The following is a 22,508-nucleotide window of genomic DNA, read 5'->3' as shown; positions in this document are numbered from 1 at the left end:
CTAACACAAAATAACTTGTCATTCCTTGTCCTCTTGTCCATTCAATCAATTTAATTGATCCTAACAATAGCAATAATGATGATCTTGAATGTGTGTATTCTTTTATTGTAGTCTTCGATTCTTGCCTTGACAGAGTAGATTACTTCTCTTGCTAAATAAAAGAGAGATGAAATCTTTGGTAAGGAAAAGGGAAAAAAGTGTTGTCATCTATCTTGATCAGTTTCTCGAAGCATTGGAAATCCATGACTCAGAAATCCATAAATCTTGAGTCTTTTTCATAACTACCACAAAATGTAAACCTATTCAGTCTCTGTGGTTTGTTCTCTGGAGCATTGGTCCTATAAATATGAATAGAATTAACGGGAAATCGGCCTTCAGTCTCCAGCTGTCGATTCTTTTGTGTTCAATCCCTGAGTACTTTTTTAGTACCACATTTCTACATGAAGTGTACCACATTTTGTATGACATAGTACCACAATTTGGTTGGTAGAGACTAGAGAGTAAACTCAAAGAAATGTTTTGATTGGGATTTTTCACCAACTTTCCCTAGAATTAATTGAATTGGCAAATATTATTTACACTTTTTTAGTTTTTTTATATTATTTTGATTTGGATATTTTAGCTCTATTTGTATTTTCTCCCCTGAACTTTTAGATTTTGCATTTTTTGTCTTTTTGGATAAATTTGAAATCCCATTTCGTCTCTAGTCTTGTTTGAAGTACCAGATTTATCGTTGCGTCATAGGACCTTTGTACATTGTACATTATTTTTGTTATTTATACTATTGAAATGTTGATTTCGAAAGAAAAAAAAAACATGTGTTGACTCTCTCTGTTGAGTAAATTCATATTATTCATAAAATATATCAAATCATGCTCTCTTTTATTCTGAAAAATACTTTTAACACATTAAATTGTCACAAAATTGATATATACATGTCGATGACTATAACTCATCTAGCACCAAAGTCCCAATTTTAAGACTAGATATCTGGTTCGAGACTCAATTTTAACATATGAGTAGTTCTCTCGTGAGACGGTCTCACGAATATTTATCTGTGAGACAGATCAACCCTACCGATATCACAATAAAAAGTAATATTCTTAGCATAAAAAGTAATATTTTTTCATAGATAACTCAAATAAGAGCTCAGTCTCACAAGCATGAGATTGGTATCAAAAATAAAATTACTAGTCTACTTATGTTCAACAGGTCATGAACCATATGGTTTCTCTAAAAATTTAAAGAATAACAAAATTCATAATATTCATAAAATATATCATCCCATATCCTCCTTTAATTTTCAACCCATTAAATTGTCACAAACTTGATTTGTAATGACATCTGATATCGATATCTCAAATTTAAAACTTTATAAATAAAAATAGACTTGTACACATGTATTCTATTGTCCAGTTGTGAAAGAGCCTTATATTGTTCAAGCACGAGACTACTAGCAGACTTTCACTCCCCAAAGGAAGAATCACTAAGTCTCCCCACAAGTCGTCCATGACATGCCCCACCCACACTCGTCCACTTGTCGCAACTTCCCCGTCAGTGAAACGCATTAAAATCTAATTGGTTGGATGATGTAAGTATATTATATACATGTCTGTATGTATGTTTTTGAAAGAAACAAATTTTAATCTTAAATCGAGCTGGGCAATGTTAGGCAATTCTTGGGCCCAACCCTCAGTTTCTTAGCCACCACTGATCGATCAGCAATAACCTGCAGCAACCATGAAGCTTCTTCCTACAGAATAGGAAGCTTACCGAGAAAACGAAAGAACAAAAGCATCATCCACTGAGCTCTCACACTGTCATATAATATATATACATACACGCAAATGCACACTTCATCACTACACGATCATGGATAATACTTATACGGTTGCACAGGCGCTAGGCGCCGCTTTCACCTCGCAGAACTCATCAGCGGGCAGCACTTTATCCCCCGAGACGAGCCTCGAGCTCTCCGATTTCTTTGAGTTTAATGACTGGATTGATGAGAATGATCCAGCGTTTCTCTCCTTCACAGAAGAATATGGTCATCTGCAGAATCCAGTCTTTACGTCTCATGATACGGAAGTTAACTCTACTGAAATTAGCATCAGCAACAAGTTTCATGATGATGGGATTATGAACAACGGTAAGCAAGTCACTGTAAAGCATAAAAATGATGTCATTTCTTGAGTTATTGTTTATATGATATAATAGAGAGTTCTGTCAACAGTACTCAACTATATATAAGGGGGTTATACGTGAGTGATATATTTGTGTGGGTGTGTTTTTGGTATTACCAGGAGACAGTGGAAGTGGGAAGGAGAAGAAAGAAATCAGAGACAAAGTTGCTTTTAGAACCAAGTCACAGATTGAGATATTGGATGATGGATTCAAGTGGAGGAAGTACGGAAAAAAGATGGTGAAAAATAGCCCAAATCCAAGGTAAAAAAAAGAAGAAGTTGTATTCAATCATGATCTTTCTAGTTTCAATCTTTTCTCACCAGTCAACAAAAATATTCGCCACTAAAATTTGGCTAATTGGTAGACGACATCTTGAACATGAAAGAATCAATCACATATATAGCTTTGTCTACAATTCGTATAGAGCAACTAAAATCGATCCGCTTGTTTTCTTGTATCGAAGAGTAACAATATGACGTAATCGATAGGAACTACTTCAAGTGCTCGGTCGAAGGGTGCCCAGTGAAGAAAAGAGTCGAAAGGGACAAAGATGATCCACATTACGTTGTAACAACATACGAGGGGATCCATAACCACCAAGGTCCTTACCTCTGAGTTTCAGCAAGGGAATTTCATGACTTTTCTCTCTCAATCTACCAATGAGCTGTGTATACTTCTCCAAGAAGTAGAGTCAACGGTTCGGATTTCTTTTTGGTCATGATTCTGAACCTATGGGTTTTTAAAAGTCGGTGGATTCCTAATATTTTACAGTACGTATAGGGCCTTTCAGCTCATGTAAGAAGAAGACATGCGATATATGTATAAGGTTGTTTCCTTCGACCTTTGTCATGGTAGAGATATTTTTTCTTTATCATAATCAATACTTCTCATGCTATATATTATATATGCTCTCTTTTTCACATGGAACTGTGTACAAGTGAAAAAGAAATGGAAAGATTATACAACGAATCCGTTCAATAGTTTGAATAAACCATTTTCGGAAAGTATAACAAAAACCCCTCATTATAATCTTGATTTCTTGCATGAGCCAAAGGGAATCAGGCCAACAGGTACACAGTTTGAAAGAAGGGCGATCATAAAATCGATGATTTTAGCCGGGAGGGACAAGTCAACGAGACGACTGCTCCTTCCCGGATTGACTAGTGATGGAATTGACACAAGCTTATGATCATGTAAAAATATGATAAACTGGAAGGTTTAAATCTTGTGTGTATATGTACCAAATCACTATGGTTGTATGTCAACGAATGAATCAGATTCGCCAAGGAAAGGCTTGAGTTTGATCATATAGAGCCTTTCAAACTACCGAGGGGGAGAATTACGAATATTCAAACTTTCAAATTGAATTGAGTTTCCCAAGTTCAAAGATACAATCCCTCTCAAAGAAATGCAAAGCAAGTACAACAATCGTGATCTTACTGTATGCATAATTCTTGAAGAAACTTAGGAATGCTTTTTAATCAACTTAGGAATGCTTCTGGAAGTGCAAGAGTTGATTAGTTGTCCCGTCAAATAACAGTAACGTAATCCACTTACAACAAACGATTCAGTAGTCAAATGGGCAGACTATTGACCTTCATTTTTGCGTAATTCCAGTTGCATAACTAGTACTGGTGCCAATAATGGAAGTGTGCCTGGCTACACATTTCTTTCTCTCGAGAAAAATAAACGAATAGGTCGGAAATTAAAAAGAAAACGACGGTGAAAATGGAAAATGATAAACTCTTATTATTGGAACATTAGTATGATCATGTAAGGTTAAACACAAAAGTTCTCGGATTTCAAGTTAAGAACAAACTAAGGGAAATCCTCTCAGGTTAAGTAGTTTGATGCAATTACAATGTAAAATGAGCTTTCGCCAGGAAAATACAAGAAGAGAGAGACATTTCAAGAAACACAAGTGATAAGAACTTAGAGAAAGTTTACTGAGTTCCGACGATGTACTAAATACACAACTGGCTAAATTTGTCTCAGAAGAAACAAATTTCTAGTTATTTACTGGCATAATGGCATTGTATATCATTTCATTATTATCGTGAATCCCCGACAAATAGTCAGGGGGACTGCTATTCCTATTACAAAAGGAAAACAATATTTAGGAAAGCATATAAATAGGGTAGACAAATAATAAACAATATGGCAGAAAAAACAATTATAAGGGTAAGTATTCATGCAAGCAAAAATGGTGTCAATAATAGAAAAGTTGGTCCATATTGGATGATGACTTGTAAAAGTTCAGGACTATGAAACTTTCCTACCTAGCGATTTCAAAGAATTTCACTTTGTACAATAAAGAAACTACCATAATTTGCCACTTAAGTGAAGACCGTGTCAAACCTTTTAGAATCTTCCTCGAAGAATACTCAAAATAAATAATCTTCCCCTGAGAAACTGATGCCTAGGTTTAGTGGTTCAACAGTATAAAGATATCATGCAGATTCCTCATCAGATTACCAATCAAATGACAATTAAAACAACAATTAAACTACATCAATTCTATGAGAACTTGTTTTAAGCCATAAAGCCGAAAAGGAGAACTCATATCCAAAAGTTAACATTTTACATATAGTCTCTTAATCTTAAGAGTCAATCCGGAATTTCTTATGGAGCCTCTGTGAGATAACTTGCCTAACCCTTTAAACATCAAAACCCAGGACGACCCACTCTAAATGCCTTTCGTTCACACATTAATAATCTAAACATGTATCTTAATAGAGAAACTATAATGTGAGCATTAAGTATATCATAGATACAGATTTGATGGTAGTCCTTACCTAGATCAGTCCTTCCGCTTTGCTGACTCTCAAATAGAAAACCGATATTAGGTTTTAAGGCTGAGAGAAAAGTGCAAGCCCAAAAGCCCTGCATATTAGTTGGGGGTACCTCATAATTTTATCAGCCACTTCATAATTTTTTGTGGAGTTGTTGGACATTACAATTTGATACCTAAAATTGTTCCTTGATCATCACAAGGTATATAACAAATCAAACTCCACAAATTTCTAGAGATAAATACAAAACAGAACTTCACAAATAACAAGTATTTCGAAATTTCAACCACTTCATATCGGAATGAAATACATGATATTACAAAATAGTAAAATATGACAAGTGAAAAAAATACATCAATCTCTAGAATTAATCTTTGGAAAAAATCACTAGGAAACACCAGTATGGCTTTTAAATTCAGCTCGACTGTTTAAATCCACAATGCCATCTGCTTCCGAGAATTGGCTCAAACGCTTATCATCCAAATGTTGTTGTCAATCGTGAAAAGAAAAAATAAAACAATCAATACTTTCTCACCAGAATTCACAAGAGAAATAAAATTTCAACCCAAAATCCAATCAACAAAAACTTATCATACAGATAAGCATTCTCTGCACTTCTCCCACTCCGAAACACAGTCTTCTTTTATCCCATAAACCTTTCAAGAACTTATTTGAATACCACCTACACAAAGTCAAATTACGCATTAACTGGTTAGTGTTCCAAAAAAAATTTTAACACAAAAAAGAAAATTATAAAACAATAGTCTAAAAAAAAATCCCCATTCACCACGAAATGTCGTATTTTTCTGAAATTCAAGCACAAATGATTCTAAAACAAAAACCCGTAAAGAAAACAAGAAAAAGATTACCTTTTGAAACAGCTGTGATAGGCAGTCCTAAGATGATCACAAAGTGAAGTTGCGGAAGTCGACGACCCATTCTTGTCCCTCCTTAGAATTCACATATCCACAGATTAATAGAATTCAATCATACAGTTGAACTGTTGGATTTCACTCCCCTTAATAACTCCAAAACTCTGCTGCAATTTTCTTCGGGGGGGCAATTGATACCACGATTGATTTCTTGACATGTACTCCAGCTCTCTTGTGTGCGCCGTTCGTCTCATGTGGCGACGAAAAGTTCTGGACTTTCGATCTGAAGTCCAAAACAACGTAACCAATTCCAGCCCAATTTTCATTTGAGACCATTAATTCTTTACCCTTTAGCCCATTAATCCATAAATAAATAACGAAGTTATAAACTTTATTTTATTGAAAAATGACATTTTTTGTCTCATTTGTTTCAATTTTTGGTATGTTAACAATGGATTTATATATATATTTTTTTCAATTTTGATCATGTTATGTTACGATGATTTTTGTATTTACTCTTGCAATTTATATGTTTTTTTATTTTAGTCTTTTTTTGACTCGAGCTTATTGTGTACACACAGATAAAAAAAATCAAAAATAAAAAAAAAAGTTAAATAGCTCTAATCAATTTTGCACCAATGACAATCAAATATAGCAACACATACACTTGTTAGAACTCCTTGTTTTCATGCTAGTCCTTGTGTAAATTTTGAGAATCAGCCATGTTTGATTGAATTTTTGAATGATTATTTATTGTATGTAATTCTCTGCATAATTAATGAAATTTTCTATTAAAAAATAAATAAAAATGATCCACGTAATTTTTATATTTAACCCTTGAATCGGTCCGCGTGTGTATATCTTCAGCACCCCCGCCGTGTCTTGCTGGCCGAGATTTCCATTTCACACTGTTTGAGGCCTAAAAGGACAACAATGGCGGAGCAACAGAAACCACGATACTCACAATTCAAAGGCCAGCCGCGGCTCCCCAAATTCGCCATTCCCACTCACTATGATCTCAGTCTCAAGCCTGACCTCGTCGCTTGCAAATTCGCTGGCGCCGTTAAAATCTCCGTTGATGTCGTCTCCGACACGAAGTTCCTTGTCCTCAACGCTGCAGAGCTATCCATCAATCCTAAATCCGTTATCTTCGCTGCGAATGAGAAGGTGCCCTTGTTGTTGTCGTCATCCAATTGGCGCGTTCGCGTCCTCGTGATTTTTGTCAAAACATAAGTCCCAATAGGGGAAAAACTTATATGTGTATTTTTGGATTTGACTAGGTTGTGGAATCGGTGGAAGTGGAGGTGTGTGAGGATGATGAGATAGCGGTCGTGGAGTTCAAGGAGAGTTTGCCAATTGGGGTCGGGTTTTTGAGCATGGAATTCGACGGGACACTGAACGATAGGATGAAAGGATTTTATAGAAGGTTATTTATTTTCTTTTTACGCAGTCCTGGGTACTTTTGCATCCGCGTGGATTTTTCTGCTTCGTCATCTTCATTCTGATATTGCCTTGAAAATAAGGGAAATTGTAACTCTATATCTGTGGTAGATGCAATGTGATAAAGTTCGTTGGAAAAAGTTTGGGGAATTTACTTGAATTTTGGATCACATGGACTAAACGGGAAGCTTTTGTTTAACGACTATATATGTGCTACAGTAATAAAAAAATGATAATGAGTATGATTATGTTTGTCGGGGAACTCACCTGGCTAATTTTTTCACCAAATTCTAGCAGTGTGAAATGAGAAAAGGTATCCCTCAAAGCCTCCTCCTGTACACACCACACCCTTTCACTGTAGATGATGCTAAGAGAAATGAAAAGCTTACTTCTTGAATTGATTGCCCAATTTTCTGCTTTTTTCTTTACGGTGAACCTTTTGTTAACTATTGCTATGTTCTTTTATGGGTTTTAATCGATTTAATGCCTTTATCAGCTCCTATGAACATAATGGTGAGAAGAAAAATATGGCTGTTACACAGTTTGAACCAGCTGATGCAAGGAGGTGCTTTCCATGTTGGGATGAGCCAGCTTGTAAGGTACTCCATAGATGTTTGTGGTGTATTCTATAAGAATTATTTGCAGTAAATATTAGTTATTTAGTTCAATTAATTGTAGACCCAATGTGATCGGGTTAATTTTATAATTTGTTGATACGGAGCTAAGTTCTATATACATCCTGAATGAGTTTTTCACATCTATTTCAGAAATGTGTGAGTTAAAAGGAGTAAGAACCAGAAATTGCCCGCCTATTACTTGTCAGTCCTAATGGTCATCATAGGCCTTTTCTAGTATACTATTTTGTGTGTACATAAGTCTTATTTATGCAGTCTCATTATCTAACCTGGACATGAATTCCATAAATCTAGTAGCGTGAAACTTGTTAAGCTAGTGCAGTATGGGTTGTACTTTTTCCTGAAATATAATGTAAATGCCGCATCATTATTAGATTGCAGATATTACTCAATCTAACCTCATTTTTAATTCAAATAATTGTTCTCGAGTGCTTGAAGTGTGACCCATATCCTTGATTTGTTTCATGTCTGCAATTCAGGCCACTTTCAAGATTACATTGGAAGTTCCTTCAGAACTAGTTGCTCTTTCAAATATGCCTGTCATTGAAGAAAAAGTGAATGGAGATCTCAAGACAGTGTATTATGAAGAATCACCAATCATGTCAACTTACTTGGTGGCAGTTGTTGTTGGCCTGTTTGATTACGTTGAAGATCATACACCTGATGGTGCAATTGCGACTTTCCTTTATCTTGTGTCAATACTATCTCATTAATATTACTTCATGTTTTTGATCATCTAATTGCATGTTTCTTAGGAATTCTTGTGAGGGTATACTGCCAGGTTGGCAAAGCCAGTCAAGGAAAATTTGCGCTGGATGTTGCTGTCAAAACACTTGGCCTTTATAAAGAGTATGCTGTGGATTTCTATAGTTTCATCATCTGCAACACTTTGAGTTGTGCAAATTATATTATTATGAAGCCTATAATTTGAGCGATTATATTCTTATGCGATGCTTTCTTAGGGTATAACTGATTTTACATTGATACTTTGCTAAATTTAAAATACCCAGCTATTTTGAGGTGCCATATTCATTACCCAAATTGGACATGATTGCAATTCCTGATTTTGCTGCTGGGGCTATGGAGAACTATGGTCTTGTGACATACCGAGAAACAGCGTTGCTTTATGATGATAAGCATTCTGCGGCGGCGAATAAACAGAGGGTGAATGAATGCTTATTATCAATTAAGTTTCTATTTATTTCTTTGATAACTCTATACGCAATAAATATTTAATGGTCATTGAGTCTCATATTCTTAGTGTGTAAATAATCATCTTATCTTTTATTTAGGTTGCTATTGTTGTTGCTCATGAACTAGCACATCAGTGGTTTGGTAATCTTGTGACAATGGAATGGTGGACTCATTTATGGCTGAATGAGGGATTTGCTACATGGGTATCCATTTAATTCAAGTTTTAAGTGCTTGTGTGTAGGTCATGTTGTCATTTACAATTTTTGTTTGTTTGGCCTTTTTTATTATCAGGTTAGTTATTTAGCCGCTGATAGCTTGTTTCCAGAGTGGCAAGTTTGGACTCAGTTTCTTGAACAGAGTACAGAGGGACTTCGACTAGATGGGCTTGCAGAATCTCATCCCATTGAGGTACGTGTCAATTGTTGGGTTTTATTGCACTTCCTACAATATAGCTTTTGTGGATCAAAATGGTTTACTATCATTGGTTAAAGTGAAGCAGTTTATTTTTGTACTGAGTTGTTAAGATGTATCTTGAAATTTTAACTGAGTTGAATCTCTCTTCCCAGGTGGACATTAATCATGCTGGTGAAATTGATGAAATTTTTGATGCAATCAGTTACAGGAAGGGTGCGTCGGTCATTCGGATGCTACAAAGCTACCTTGGGCCTGAATGTTTTCAGGTTGATTATTTGGTTTCAAAATTTCTTTCATTTTCCAATATTTTAAATTTCAGCCAGTTTAAAGTTGCAGCCCGTTAAATTGGTATATGAACTGTATTAGCTCTAAATTTGTTAGAATCGTGAATTTATCCTCAGCAAAAAATATATAAAATTAGAAGTATTCTCCTCCTTATCATATTTGCCTGGTAAACAGTATGTGGGTTGTGTAAAATTCTATTCACCTGACATATGAATTAAAAAACGCTCGACTGTGTAAATGTTTGTTAAAGTCATCCAGGTTGTGCAGGAATTTTAAATATCTTTTTTCACAGTTGTTCATAATAAAGTTGGTGTTGATTCTTGTGATTCTTCTAGAGGGCACTTGCATCGTACATCAAAAGATATGCTTGCTCAAATGCAAAGACGGAAGATTTGTGGTCAGTTCTTCAGGAAGAATCTGGTGAACCTGTGAACAAGCTCATGAACTCTTGGACAAAGCAGAAAGGCTATCCTGTTGTTTCAGTGAAAATGAGAGACCATATTTTGGTGTTTGAGCAGGTTATCTGATGACACACTTGTATTATCGATTTTTGAGGAGATTGCTTTGTTTCCTTATAACACTACCACTTTTCTTATGAACATTAAATAATTCATGGAAGATCTAACTGCTTGTCTCATTTATCAACAGTCACAATTTTTGCTCAGTGGTTCCCACGGTGATGGTCAATGGATAGTTCCAATAACTCTCTGCTGTGGCTCTTACGATTCCCGCAAAAGTTTCTTGTTGCAAACCAAAAATGATACTCTTGATGTGAAGGAACTTTTTAGTGGCACATCTGGTAGGCCTTGGATTAAGATTAATGTGGATCAGACTAGTTTCTTTCGGGTGAGGTATGATGATGACTTATCAGCCATGCTAAGGGATGCAATAGAAAGAAAGTCTTTGTCAACCAGTGATAAATATGGTAGTTATGATTTTCTGTTGTTTCTCATCTTTCTTGTCGGTAGAGGGGATAATTTTACTTCGGTTTTTCTGTTGAGCAGGAATATTGGATGACTATTATGCATTGTCCATGGCATGCCAGCAGTCCCTGACCTCTTTGCTGTCTTTGATGACTGCTTATCGCGAAGAGCATGATTACACCGTCCTTTCAAACTTGATCGGTGTAAAGTTCTCAATTTAAAGTTGTGCTTTTATTTCAAATATTGGCTTTCCTTGTTATCAATTTCCTCAACAGTTTACACAACATTTTGGTACTGCAGATTGCCTCTAAAGTTGCAAGAATTGTTGCTGATGCTGCTCCTGAATTGCTGGAAGATCTCAAATTATTTTTCATCAACCTTTTCCAGTATTCTGCAGAGTATGTTCGTCATAGTTTTCCAATCATTTTCTTCAAAACACAGTGTTATATTCACTTGTTCTTGCATACCCTTTTCAAGTCATCTCTTGTTCTGTAACTGTATACTTCAAACACCCACATGCCTAGCTTCCGTTTGGGATTTGAATAACAATTATTTGAGATTGCACAAGTCATCTTTGTACTATCATGTTTTCATTTTCATGATTCCTGAAACGACCTCAAGAGGTCCCTGCCACGTTCCAGTTAATCAAGACCTTTAATAACCCATAGATCCAAAAGCTCTATGTATTGATGATGTCTGGAAAAAGATTATCCACTTGCCGACACCAAAGTGTTATTTTATCAGGCCGAACGTTGCAACACTGAGTTCATGTAATATACTAATAACTATTTGTTTAGGGCTATAGAGCTGGTGTGTTCATCGATCCCTTAAGGCATAATAGTCACATATTGACATTTTTACGCATGGTTCTATTTCTTTTCTTTTCATCAGGAGGCTTGGTTGGGATCCTAAACAAGGAGAAAGCCACCTTGATGCCATGTTACGAGGGGAGCTCTTGACCGCATTGGCTGCTTTTGGGCATGACACAACACTAGATGAAGCAAACAGGCGCTTTCACTTGTTTTTGGAAGACAGAAATACACCTGTTCTTCCTCCTGATTTGAGAAGGGTGAGTTGTTGGATTGGCTGCAGTGGATATCTATGAATGTTCGGTGTTTGCTAACAGCTCTCCCGTTTGCCAGGCAGTATATGTTGCTGTAATGCATAACGTGAGTAAATCAAACAGATCTGGGTATGAATCTCTTCTAAAAGTCTATAGAGAGACCGACCTCAGTCAGGAGAAGACACGAATTTTAGGTTCAACATCACTATTTGGTGTACCTTTTGTTATGAACAACTATTGAAGCTCCTATAAAAGCTAATTTTTCCCACAGGTTCACTGGCGTCCTGCCGGGATCCTGAAATTATTCAAGAATTTCTGAATTTTTTGTTTTCTCCTGAGGTACTGTTGATATGTTTGAGCGAATTTTTTAAGTTTTTGTTTACAACATACTTTTCTTTCAGATTCTCTACTTATTCCTCTTACTTATGCAGGTAAGGAGTCAAGATGCTGTTTTTGGACTGTCAGTTAGCAAGGATGCTCGTGAAGTAGCTTGGAATTGGTTGCAAGTAAGTCTGCAGTTGCTGTCTGTGGATATATTTGCTTATGAAATTGACAACGACAATAAAAAAGAACATAAAATTATGGTCTGTGTTGAAGATTTACTTAATTAGGTGCTCCCCGTTTTCTCTTCCATAGTGGCCTAACCTAAACCTGTACTGGAGAGAGCACAATTTGTTGACTTTCATATAACATATCTAATGAGTTCATGGTGTTGCAAAAGAAAAACCTTCCCATGCCATTTTTAATACTTTTGTTATTGATGATTTGGTGTACAGCACAATTGGGATCAGATTTGTAAAACTTATGGTGCTGGATTCCTTATAACTCGCTTCATCAGTGCAATAGTATCACCGGTTTGTCTCTTTCTCTTGTGTACTTCAGTTGTCTCTGCTTTTGGTATTTTTGAAGATTCTGGTGGTTCGTACATGAAAATTTACGTTATTTGTTATGCATCAGTTCTCTTCTTATGAGAAGGCTGAAGAAGTAGAACATTTTTTTGCAAGCCGAATGAAGCCTTACATTGCCAGGACGTTGAAGCAAAGCATTGAAAGGGTTCACATCAACACCGCATGGGTCAGAAGCATTCAAGCTGAAAAACATCTCGCTGAAGCTGTGAAAGAGCTAGCATATAGGAAGTACTAGACACGGTTTTTTTTAACAGTCTAGCTGTTAAAGTTCTTGTTTCTTGCCGTGAAAACTTACAACAAAGCCTAAACCAATAAAATTACATATACACCAGCTATAATTTAATTATAAATGCTGATTTATTCCTCGTCTTAAGAATTTGGTATCGACCTGTTTGATATTTACTGGTTTGTGTTGATTGAGATATTTTTAGGACCCAACTTTAGCGTGATTTACATAAACCAATCTGTAAAGAATTTAGCGCGATTATCTGGCTCGACCCAATTGTCGTAATTGGCCCGCCAGGTAAAATTAAGGTTCAGACATGTACAAACTTTTGCATAGTGATTTGCACCAATCTCAGCCAGTTCATATCAGACATTTCATTCATTTGGAGGATCATCACGTTGATGAAATACATAAAATGAAGTGAAATACCTCTAAATAGGATACCAAGGTCAATCAATATACCATAATGCGCCCTGATATTTATTCTAAGGGACTCCATTTCCTATTTCAGATAGCTCAATTTACATCAAGATTTCCATTCTAGTTAAGCTACGAAAAAACATACTAAGTTGAGAAATTATGCAGAAATGCTTTATTCTAGGTTCGGTTCTTGATCTTTCTTCGAGGTTTCAAGTCTATGACAATTACAGTAATGTTATCCTTGCTGCCCTTCTGAAGTGCACGATTCGATAGGAACTCTGCTGCTGCCTGAGCCGCAGGATCGATTCCTTCACCCCTTTCTGTCGGAAGCGTGGCACCATTGTTTTTGTGCCATAAGAGTATTCTTCTACGAGCCATATCACAAGCTTCCTCGTTTGTCATTACATCCCACAAACCATCGCTTGCCAGAATGAGGCAGTCATCTTCCCTAGCTCGAGGAACAAACATTACTTCAGGATCTGGAATAATCCAGGGTTTCAAATATCTGTCGCCTGCAACACCCAAGAAGACCATGAACATTTAAAATTAAACGGGTATCACATATTTCTGGTTTTTCTCTATGAATCTGATAAATCAGTGCGATTCGAGTAAAAAATGGTTCAACCCCAACTTCAATTCAAGTCACACTCAAGTTCAAAATAGTTCAATTCCTAGTGTTGAACAGGTTATAAAAATTCGAGATTGAGCTAAAAAATATGAAATATGGCTATTTGGTTGAACTCCATACCTTGAGGGGCTGCATTATATGATCCACACCTTTAAGTTAGAAATTAAAACGTAAATGAATGAAAAAGATCAATGCCAAGGACATACCGATAGACCTAGACATCGCAAGCACCCCAAAGACACGGTGTCCATTCCACTGTATCACCTTGCCTCCAGCTGCCTCTATTCTTGCATATTCATCTTCCCGGTTCGGCTAACAAACAGAAGAGAGTATTATCAGAATCTCATTCATTAGATTTTTCTCCTTACATAGACCAAAACAACATACTTTATGATCCACAGAGAGTGCCATAGGTTCTTTGCCACGACAGAGCACAGCCCTTGAATCGCCACAGTTGGCCACAATAATATGTGATGAACAAACTAAGGCAACAACAGCAGTTGAGCCAACAGTTTCAGGAACAACAGGATTAAGTGTGGCTTTTCCACCGACCTCATCATCAACCTTGATAAAACATTTAGAAAATGCAGTTCTCCACTGCTGTTCACAATCGTGCTTGCTAATTCCTTCATTCAGATCCATCTTTATAGCTTCCAGCTCCTCAGCCAAAGCAGAATGGAGACGATCTCGACAGTAATTTGCAACCTGAAGATATACTTATTAGTTCTACATATCAAGCACAAGCGTTTTCAAGTTTAAAAGTATTCATCAAAGTGAGAAACAGAAACATACATGCAAGCCTCCATGACCATCATAGACTCCAAAGAAATGACCCGTCAATTGACTTAACCTTGAATTCACCCCATCAATGAATTGATCACCAATAAGCATTTGAATCGGAATTTCAAGAAACCGAGGTATTGTTGCCACTGCATCTTCCATTTCTGGTCTCCTACCGCACACGGATGTAAACCCCCAGAGAGGTACATAATCAACCTCGAAAATACTCCGACCAAATCTTTCACTTGGTCCTTTATCCAACTGGACAGAGGCCATAGATGATTTTGAGCCACCACTGTTTACAGCCTCTACCCCGTTCCCTACTTTCACAGTCAGAGAGTCACCTAAATTTGTGCATATGAGTGGATTTCCTAAATCTCCGGTAGTGGAAACAAGATCAGCATCACATGTGCTCTTCTCGACCTCTAAAAAATTCGCCCCAATTCCAGAACTCATCTCAAATCCTAAAAAATCATCACCACATAAACTACTAGAATCACTCACCACAGAGAGTGAACAAGAGTTGTCAAGAATAAGGTCACCCTCCAATGATGAGGAACCATCCTCTTCACTTTCATGGACTGTAACATTGGTTGGCAGCCACTGGCTTTCGTCCTCAGAAGTCAAAGCCATGGCAGAAGAAGCCCCACTCCTATTCTCTTCTAATCCCGACAGTGCTGTAAAACTAACTTCACTACCTGAATCAGCAAAACTCGAATCCTCATTATCAACTTTCCCAGTAGTATCAAAACGAGGAAACAAACTCGTAGAGTCTTCCATCAACTCAATCCTCGTAGTATCCATACAGCTATTCAACCTCAGGTTTTCAAATATAAAATTACCTAATTCAAAAGGCACTTCCACCGCCTGGTACATCTCTTCCATCGTTATCACAACCTAAATTGCTAAAGCTACCCAGCCGCCGTCCATCTAAAACTACAAGACCTGTCATAGTTAAGCTAATTCATCGCCTTTAGAAAATATCAAGAAAAATCTGGAAGCACCAACTCAATCCCATGCCTCAAAATTTACTGTTGAATTGGCACCCAAACTAAAAATCCTTAAAATGAAAATGAATTATCTGACCCGGCAGCCAAATATAGAAACCAAGAAGCACCCTCGGAAAGAGGTCACCACATACACACACAGATTTTATTAGTGAACCTTGTATCAACTCCTTATTATCTGCATCAAGAACAACGCACTTGAAATCAAAAGCAGGAAAATAAACCTCTAAGTTTAATCAAATAACTCGAAATAAAATTCAAGAATCAAGACCAACAAATAGAGCCAGCCCTTTATCCATCCACAAAAAAAGGAAACAAGTGAAACAAAAACGAAAACAAAAAAATATAAGATAGACGACAAAAAGGGATCGTGTAAAAGAACCTAGGAAAGACAAGTTCAAGAATCACAAGGAATTCCTGAAAAGAAAAAAAAAAGCAACTTTTTTCATCCAATTAAAACTTTGAGTATCCTGGATCTGAGGCAACCCATGTCAACCCTTCTTCAAATCTTGAGCTTATTTTTTTAGTCCAACTCTCTCTTTCTACCAATACAATTAATTTAACTACAATAATCAGATACCATCAAGATATTATTTAATATTTACAATGAAAAAGAGTGAAAACTATGTAAGCTGCAAAATAACACAACCAATTAGGAAATAAAACTTCTTACTACTCGTTTGCTTTAAAGAAACTCTCCAGTATCCACCGTCCTCTCATTTTCTTGAACATCTGCAGGAAACAGACGGGAAAAATACAACAAAATCAAGAACCCAAGAAATCGGGTGAGCTAAAAAGCGTTGAAAATGAAATTATGCTTTGGATTGTGCTTTTTATAGTGTCTTCTTAAGCCCATTTTAGGACTTGGGAGAGCATCTCAATTAGTGGGGACTGGACAGTGGGGAAGCGTGCAATCAATCAATTTGATTAAAAATAAACTAAACACAGTAAACTCATATTTAATTATTGATGAATTCAATTCGACGACGCTGTGCAAAAAGATAGAGATTATTATTTTATTGTCATAAAAAAAATCTGGGTGAGACAAATGACGGACAGATGTCAAATCGAAGTGGGCATAATGAATTATCACCACCCGTTGTACCTTTTCCCAGCCTCCAATAGTAAAATTTTGCTCAAAGTTTTCATTTTTTTTCCACGCATAATTGCAAGTTTCTCATTCTCTTTATATTTATAATAAAAATTCTTATTTTTTTTATAAATCGAGTTAAATTAGATATTCATCTTATAAATTTGAAATATAAAATAATTTCACGAGAATTTTTGTACAACCATTTATTTTCGAAGAAGTAATTTAGGTAGGTTTATTTTGAGATTTAAATTTAAATATATATATATAAATATTATTTTAAAATTCCAAAAACCAATGGTGTATTATTGATAAAGATGAAATAAGTTTGTGAGAAAACTTTAAAAAAGAGCAAAATATTGAAGATAGTTATTTATAGCCAAAAACTTGTGTGAGACGATCTCACGAGTCGTATTTTATGAGACGGATTGGGTCATCCATGAAAATGTATGACAAAAACTTGTGTGTGACGGCATCACGTATTGTATTTGTGAGATCATCCATGAGAAAACATTGCTTTTTATGCTATGAGTATTATTTTTTATTGTGAATATCGATATGGTTGACCCGTCTCACAGATTAAGATCCATAAGACGGTCTCACATGAGACTCGCTTAAAAAGTATTTTATATAGGAGTAATTTTAAGAAGAATAGCATAAAAACAAATCAAGATATCAACATGGTTATTATGTGATGTTCTTGCCGAATATCAAATTTGTCTCAAATCTCAATTATATAAATTTATTAGATGGAAAATTTTATTTATATAACCGACTTTTCAATTTTTTCTTTTTTAATAATTTCTTATTAATTTTTTTATTACAATATTTAGTTAATAAACTAAATCAAATAGGGATATATTAGGAAAATAATAGAAACAATATCGCTAAATATGGATATATGTTTATATATTCGAGACAAACAAACAAAAATAAAATAAGTCATATATAATTGAGACCAAGGGAGTAGCAGTTTAGGATATATGTAACATTTGACTCGGTTTTGAATTTTGTAGATAGCCATTACGATATCCCCAAATCACAGTCGTAAAATTTTTTTATTAATGTCACTTCGGGTGGTTGTCATAAGTTGCATGATTGCATCCAATTATCCATATTCTTTTTCCTATAACGATGGTAACGTAAAAAAATCACGGATCACTCATGCAAGATAAATATAAATTGTTGAATATATAATATATTCGATATATTAATAACATGTTCGATATCCTAACGATAGGTTCAACTCAGTTACTATAAGAAACCTTATGCGACATATTTGTTCGAATAAGTATTGGTAGGAAGAATCCAACTAATGATTATTGGTCAAATGTTAATCTTTTTTATCATCATGAATATCTGGTAAGACTCAAATGTTTACTTATTTTAAACAACTTAAATTTGTTAATGTATTTGATACCACACATAAGATTTTTTTTATCAGTAAAATAATATAAAAAATGACATATATATAAGAAGATGATGTTTTTGATGCTATAAAATTTGTAGAGATTAGGGATATTATGTTCTTTTTAAATATTAATAATAAATTACATTTTTTATCTTTCAATTTTTTTATTCAAGTATTTTAATCTTTTAGATTTAGATTTTAGATTACACTTAATTTTTTACAAATATTCATTAATGGGCTTAATATTTTTTTTTCGTTGGATCATATATGGCAAGCTAGGCCCTGTTCCTAATGGGCTTAGGCCCTTCAGATATCCATTATAAGCATTCAAAAACCTAACTCTGCTTCAAATTTCAAACCCTCAAAACCACTCCGGATCCCACTCCCACTGTCTCTCCATTTCCTGCAGTTATTCTCGGATTATTATGGCGAACGTAGCAGAATCCGCAGTTCCGAATAGAGAAGAGGAGGAAGACCCCCATCCAGCGGCTGAAGACGAGGATACCGGAGCACAGGTGGCCCCGATCGTCAGGCTTGAAGAAGTTAGCGTCATTACCGGCGAGGAGAATGAAGAAATTATTCTTAATTTGTGAGTGATCTATTCTTAGACGTAATTTCGAGTAAATGGTGAAATCTTTGTTTCTGGGTTGTTAGTTGTTTATGCCCTGGATGCAAGTTGAGGTAGCTTGTTTTTTACGCGATCGACGTGATGGTGGTGGTTTTTTTGGATCGATGCAATAGTTTGTACGGTTTGGTGTTGTTGAATGGGCTGTGATGGCTGGGGCTTGAAGTTGTGCTTTCTCCTTATTTTGTTGGAGTTTTTAGAATGTTTTATCTGCTTGATTGATTGCTGTAGTTTTGTGATGGTGGATTTTTTTTTTTTTTTCTGTGACTGTTCCACGTGTGTGATAATGCTCTGGTTTTGAAATTATCACTAAGTGCTGATTATGTGTGATTGATAGGAAGGCAAAACTGTATAGATTTGACAAGGAAGGGAACCAATGGAAGGAGAGGGGTGTTGGGACTGTGAAGCTACTGAAGGACAAGGTGAATGGAAAAGTTAGGCTTGTCATGAGGCAGAATAAGACCCTAAAAATTTGTGCCAATCACCTTGGTAAGCAAATAATATTACTCCTATTTGGTAATTTATAGTTATCATTCTGTTTGCATCTATCTGAACAAATGTATTAATGATATTTCATCAAAGAATCGTGGAATCTGACAATAAGGTGGCATTTCTGTCTAAATTATTGGTTTTCATTGGTTCCTACAGTGCTGCCCGCGTTTTCGGTTCAAGAGCATCATGGGAATGACAAGTCTTGTGTATGGCATGCTGCTGATTTCGCTGATGGAGAGCTAAAGGATGAGACCTTCTGTATTCGGTTTCCGTCGGTTGAGAGTGAGATGCTCTACTCTATCTCCTATTTGGTTTTAGTTTGATTTCTTACTAATTGGAATACCGAATAATTTACTTTAATTTGACTTTTGTACCACACATTTTCCAGTCCAAGCATCGTATGATATGTTGATTGGAGTGGTGTTCTAAGGTGCCTTCACTTTGATATGGCAGTTGGGGTTATATATGTGTCGCCCCTTTTCATTGGCATATAGTTGTCATCTGAAATTACTTGAGATTCTGTAGGAGTCTAGGACTATTTGTGATTTCCCTGTTAATGACTGAAGGTGGGATTTGACCTGATTATTTTATGAAAATTGTTCTTTGGTTTCGTGTGTAAATTTACTTCCGAAAGCTTGTGATAAAAACTTACTCGTGATTGATATTTTAATTCTCTGATGTTGTTTCTGTATAATTTTTTTTATGACCTCTGTTTACTCTTATTATGGGTTACAGACTGCAAAGCTTTCAAGGATAAAATTGAAGAGATCACTGAATCTCTGGCGCAGCGTGGTGGAGAGAGTGAAGAAGCCAATGCAGCTGCTGATCTTCTTGAAAATTTGAGTGTTGAAGGAAAAGATAATGAAGAGAAACCAAAGGCAAAAGAGGAGGCACCTTTATCCGAGGGTGAGAAAAAGGATAAAGATCAGTAGCAAGAAAACCTGTGATGAGAAATAAGCTCTTTGGAGGTAGACGTCTTGGTTTTTGTTGACAAGGGTCGAAGCATGGGTTATTATTATTAAGTTGAGAGGAAACCTTGTACTGGGTATTGTTTTCATGGATGGTTTATGGTTTTGGTTTGTCTTCTGGTTCTTAGTTGGTGTCAATTGGTGAGTGTTTGTTTCCGAGTTTGGGTTACCTTTATATTTGTTGCTTTATACTGGGTTCATGCTCTACTCTTTACGTACAGGTTATAACCTATAATATACTTCTATTTGTTGGTCTTAACTCTTGAGAACTATTCTTTTTGCTTCTATGTATTATAGCCCATGCTTTACATTTGTTTCCTTGTTAAATGTCTTTGTTATCTCAAATGTAAAGATGAGACTGCTTGGTCTTTCGGTAATCAAATTTAGAAGAATGTTTATGGTCCAAAGCCTAGGCTTGTTGAAGATCGTGGGAGATTTAAAAATGGAATATTGTACTCATTGTGCATATTCCCTTGGTCTACACTTAGTGAAAATCAATGTACTTTCCGAGTTTGAACTCACCTTCTGGCCCTATTGATTATAGCTCAAGGTTGAGAGTTTTATTTGAACTAATGTCTTGGGTTCAAGCACTTGCATGTGAAAATTGTGGCATGTGAAAGCGATACGATCTCTCATGAGATTGATGTGGACACTCGTAAGACTTATCAGCTGCCCAAGAAATTCATTTTATTTTGCAATGTATATTTTAAAATTGCAATAAACCCATTTAAATTTTACGCAAAAAGGAAGAAAAATGCCCTTGGGCAGGTCAACGTGATTAATTCTTCTATCAACGACTTCTAGACATGAGTTTCTTGTCAAGATTTCTTATTTTTCTCATACGAATATTGCAAAACTGGAGTCATAGCATACTAATAGAAAGACAACGCTGGTCTCACTCATTTGTTATCCCCTTCCCCGCGTGTCATGTTTTTATGCAAGTTTTTCATATTGTTGAGCACAAATGGTAAAATATCGGTTTCTTGGTTTGAAAACTAATGATACGTGATTGCTTACTTCCTACCACGTTGACTTTTCTGTCGACATTAACAAGATTCACACCAAGTTTGACATGCGAACAATTCAATATTGTTAAACTAATTCCAGTTTGGTGTCAGTTGAACGTTTACTTCAACTCAAAGTCGGTTTATTTGATTTCAATATTATTTATGTGCTATTTATTGTACGTGAAAGATTCGAATCAAGATTCAAGTTTCTTCTGGGCTCGTAATATTTTAGGATGTTTCATAAAATATTAATTAATTCAAGAGTTGTCAATAAAAATTTGAGATAAAAATACAATGTGTTTAATTGTCAACATTTAGTCTAAATTAGAAAAATGGATGACCTCGAAAAGTCGAAACACAAACAGGACTAAACCACTATTTTATCATTAAGGAATACTCTTCTGAGACGGCAACCAAAAGTCCAAAACCCATGCTCAACTGCTCTAATGGCGGTCCTTCTCTTACCAAGAATTATAGATTAAGGTTGCCCAATTGTGGGGGTCGAGTTGTGGAATAGGTGAATAATGATTGATTGAAGATTAGGAATTTGATTTTTTCTATCAATTTTTTTTTGATGAGCATGTTGCAAAAAGTTTGTCCGGTATAATTTATTTGAATAACATAATTTGTAATTCGATAAATAATTCAGAAAAAAAGCAATCAGACATCGTCGTTAAAAAAAAATCTACGTCCTAATCACTTTTTTTTTCTTGATTGATTATTCAGCCAATTTTTTTATTAGTGAATAAAATCTTATTTGTTTATGCTTAACAATTTTTAGCAGAAGACAGGGTAAAGTTTAACTTAATTTTTTTTATTGGTTTCAAAAAATATTATGTTATTGTATTACATATTAATTCAAATAATTACATTTTAAATTTTAAAATTATTTCTTTCGCAATAAATTTAAATTATACACTTGTGATGTGACATAATTAACCCCACATATTTACATGAAATGACATCGACACAGATAATCTCTTATCAAGCTATCCTGACTGAAAACATAATATCAAGTATTGTGCATTTTTTACATGAGATGATCATCTCGTTTCGTCAGACAAATTTTTAAATTTATCTGATACTGTGTTAAGTCGATCAGATGTTCAACTGATCATCTCATGTAAAAAGATTACAACACTAA

At 35.5% G+C, this 22,508-nt stretch overlaps 4 protein-coding genes and 1 long non-coding RNA gene across 5 annotated transcripts; 3 read left to right on the top strand and 2 right to left on the bottom strand.

Moving 5' to 3' along the window:
- Positions 1–1,651: 1,651 nt before the first annotated feature.
- Positions 1,652–3,024, top strand: LOC140834367 (probable WRKY transcription factor 75). Its single transcript, XM_073199197.1, has 3 exons — positions 1,652–2,149; positions 2,304–2,445; positions 2,673–3,024. The coding sequence occupies exons 1-3, from the start codon at positions 1,873–1,875 to the stop codon at positions 2,797–2,799; spliced, it is 546 nt and encodes a 181-aa protein (XP_073055298.1). The 5' UTR covers positions 1,652–1,872; the 3' UTR covers positions 2,800–3,024.
- A 778-nt stretch (positions 3,025–3,802) lies between these two features.
- LOC140833492 (uncharacterized) lies at positions 3,803–6,167 on the bottom strand. Its single transcript, XR_012118492.1, has 3 exons — positions 5,846–6,167; positions 4,980–5,658; positions 3,803–4,277 (listed from the first exon to the last, which is right to left on the bottom strand). It is a non-coding gene; the product is annotated as an uncharacterized lncRNA (long non-coding RNA).
- Positions 6,168–6,694: 527 nt separating this feature from the next.
- Positions 6,695–13,072, top strand: LOC140834362 (aminopeptidase M1). Its single transcript, XM_073199193.1, has 19 exons — positions 6,695–7,015; positions 7,129–7,274; positions 7,785–7,887; positions 8,403–8,589; positions 8,679–8,772; positions 8,934–9,087; positions 9,216–9,320; positions 9,409–9,525; positions 9,684–9,797; positions 10,152–10,334; positions 10,465–10,741; positions 10,821–10,942; positions 11,040–11,137; positions 11,631–11,808; positions 11,882–11,996; positions 12,074–12,141; positions 12,234–12,308; positions 12,579–12,656; positions 12,760–13,072. The coding sequence occupies exons 1-19, from the start codon at positions 6,782–6,784 to the stop codon at positions 12,943–12,945; spliced, it is 2,634 nt and encodes an 877-aa protein (XP_073055294.1). The 5' UTR covers positions 6,695–6,781; the 3' UTR covers positions 12,946–13,072.
- Positions 13,073–13,295: 223 nt separating this feature from the next.
- Positions 13,296–16,693, bottom strand: LOC140834363 (protein phosphatase 2C 50-like). Its single transcript, XM_073199194.1, has 5 exons — positions 16,445–16,693; positions 14,777–15,949; positions 14,372–14,689; positions 14,191–14,296; positions 13,296–13,868 (listed from the first exon to the last, which is right to left on the bottom strand). Exons 2-5 carry the CDS (start codon positions 15,647–15,649, stop codon positions 13,534–13,536), a joined length of 1,632 nt encoding a protein of 543 aa, XP_073055295.1. The 5' UTR covers positions 15,650–15,949; positions 16,445–16,693; the 3' UTR covers positions 13,296–13,533.
- Positions 16,694–18,612: 1,919 nt separating this feature from the next.
- LOC140834365 (ran-binding protein 1 homolog b-like) lies at positions 18,613–20,616 on the top strand. The gene is made up of 4 exons (XM_073199196.1): positions 18,613–18,861; positions 19,235–19,386; positions 19,546–19,671; positions 20,125–20,616. The coding sequence occupies exons 1-4, from the start codon at positions 18,698–18,700 to the stop codon at positions 20,319–20,321; spliced, it is 639 nt and encodes a 212-aa protein (XP_073055297.1). The 5' UTR covers positions 18,613–18,697; the 3' UTR covers positions 20,322–20,616.
- Positions 20,617–22,508: the final 1,892 nt, after the last annotated feature.

Source organism: Primulina eburnea, chromosome 6 (assembly GCF_022965805.1).
Source record: "Primulina eburnea isolate SZY01 chromosome 6, ASM2296580v1, whole genome shotgun sequence".
Classification (NCBI taxonomy): Eukaryota; Viridiplantae; Streptophyta; class Magnoliopsida; order Lamiales; family Gesneriaceae; genus Primulina; species Primulina eburnea.
Note: the sequence above shows the minus strand (reverse complement) of the source record. Positions and strands in the feature narration are given on the sequence as shown.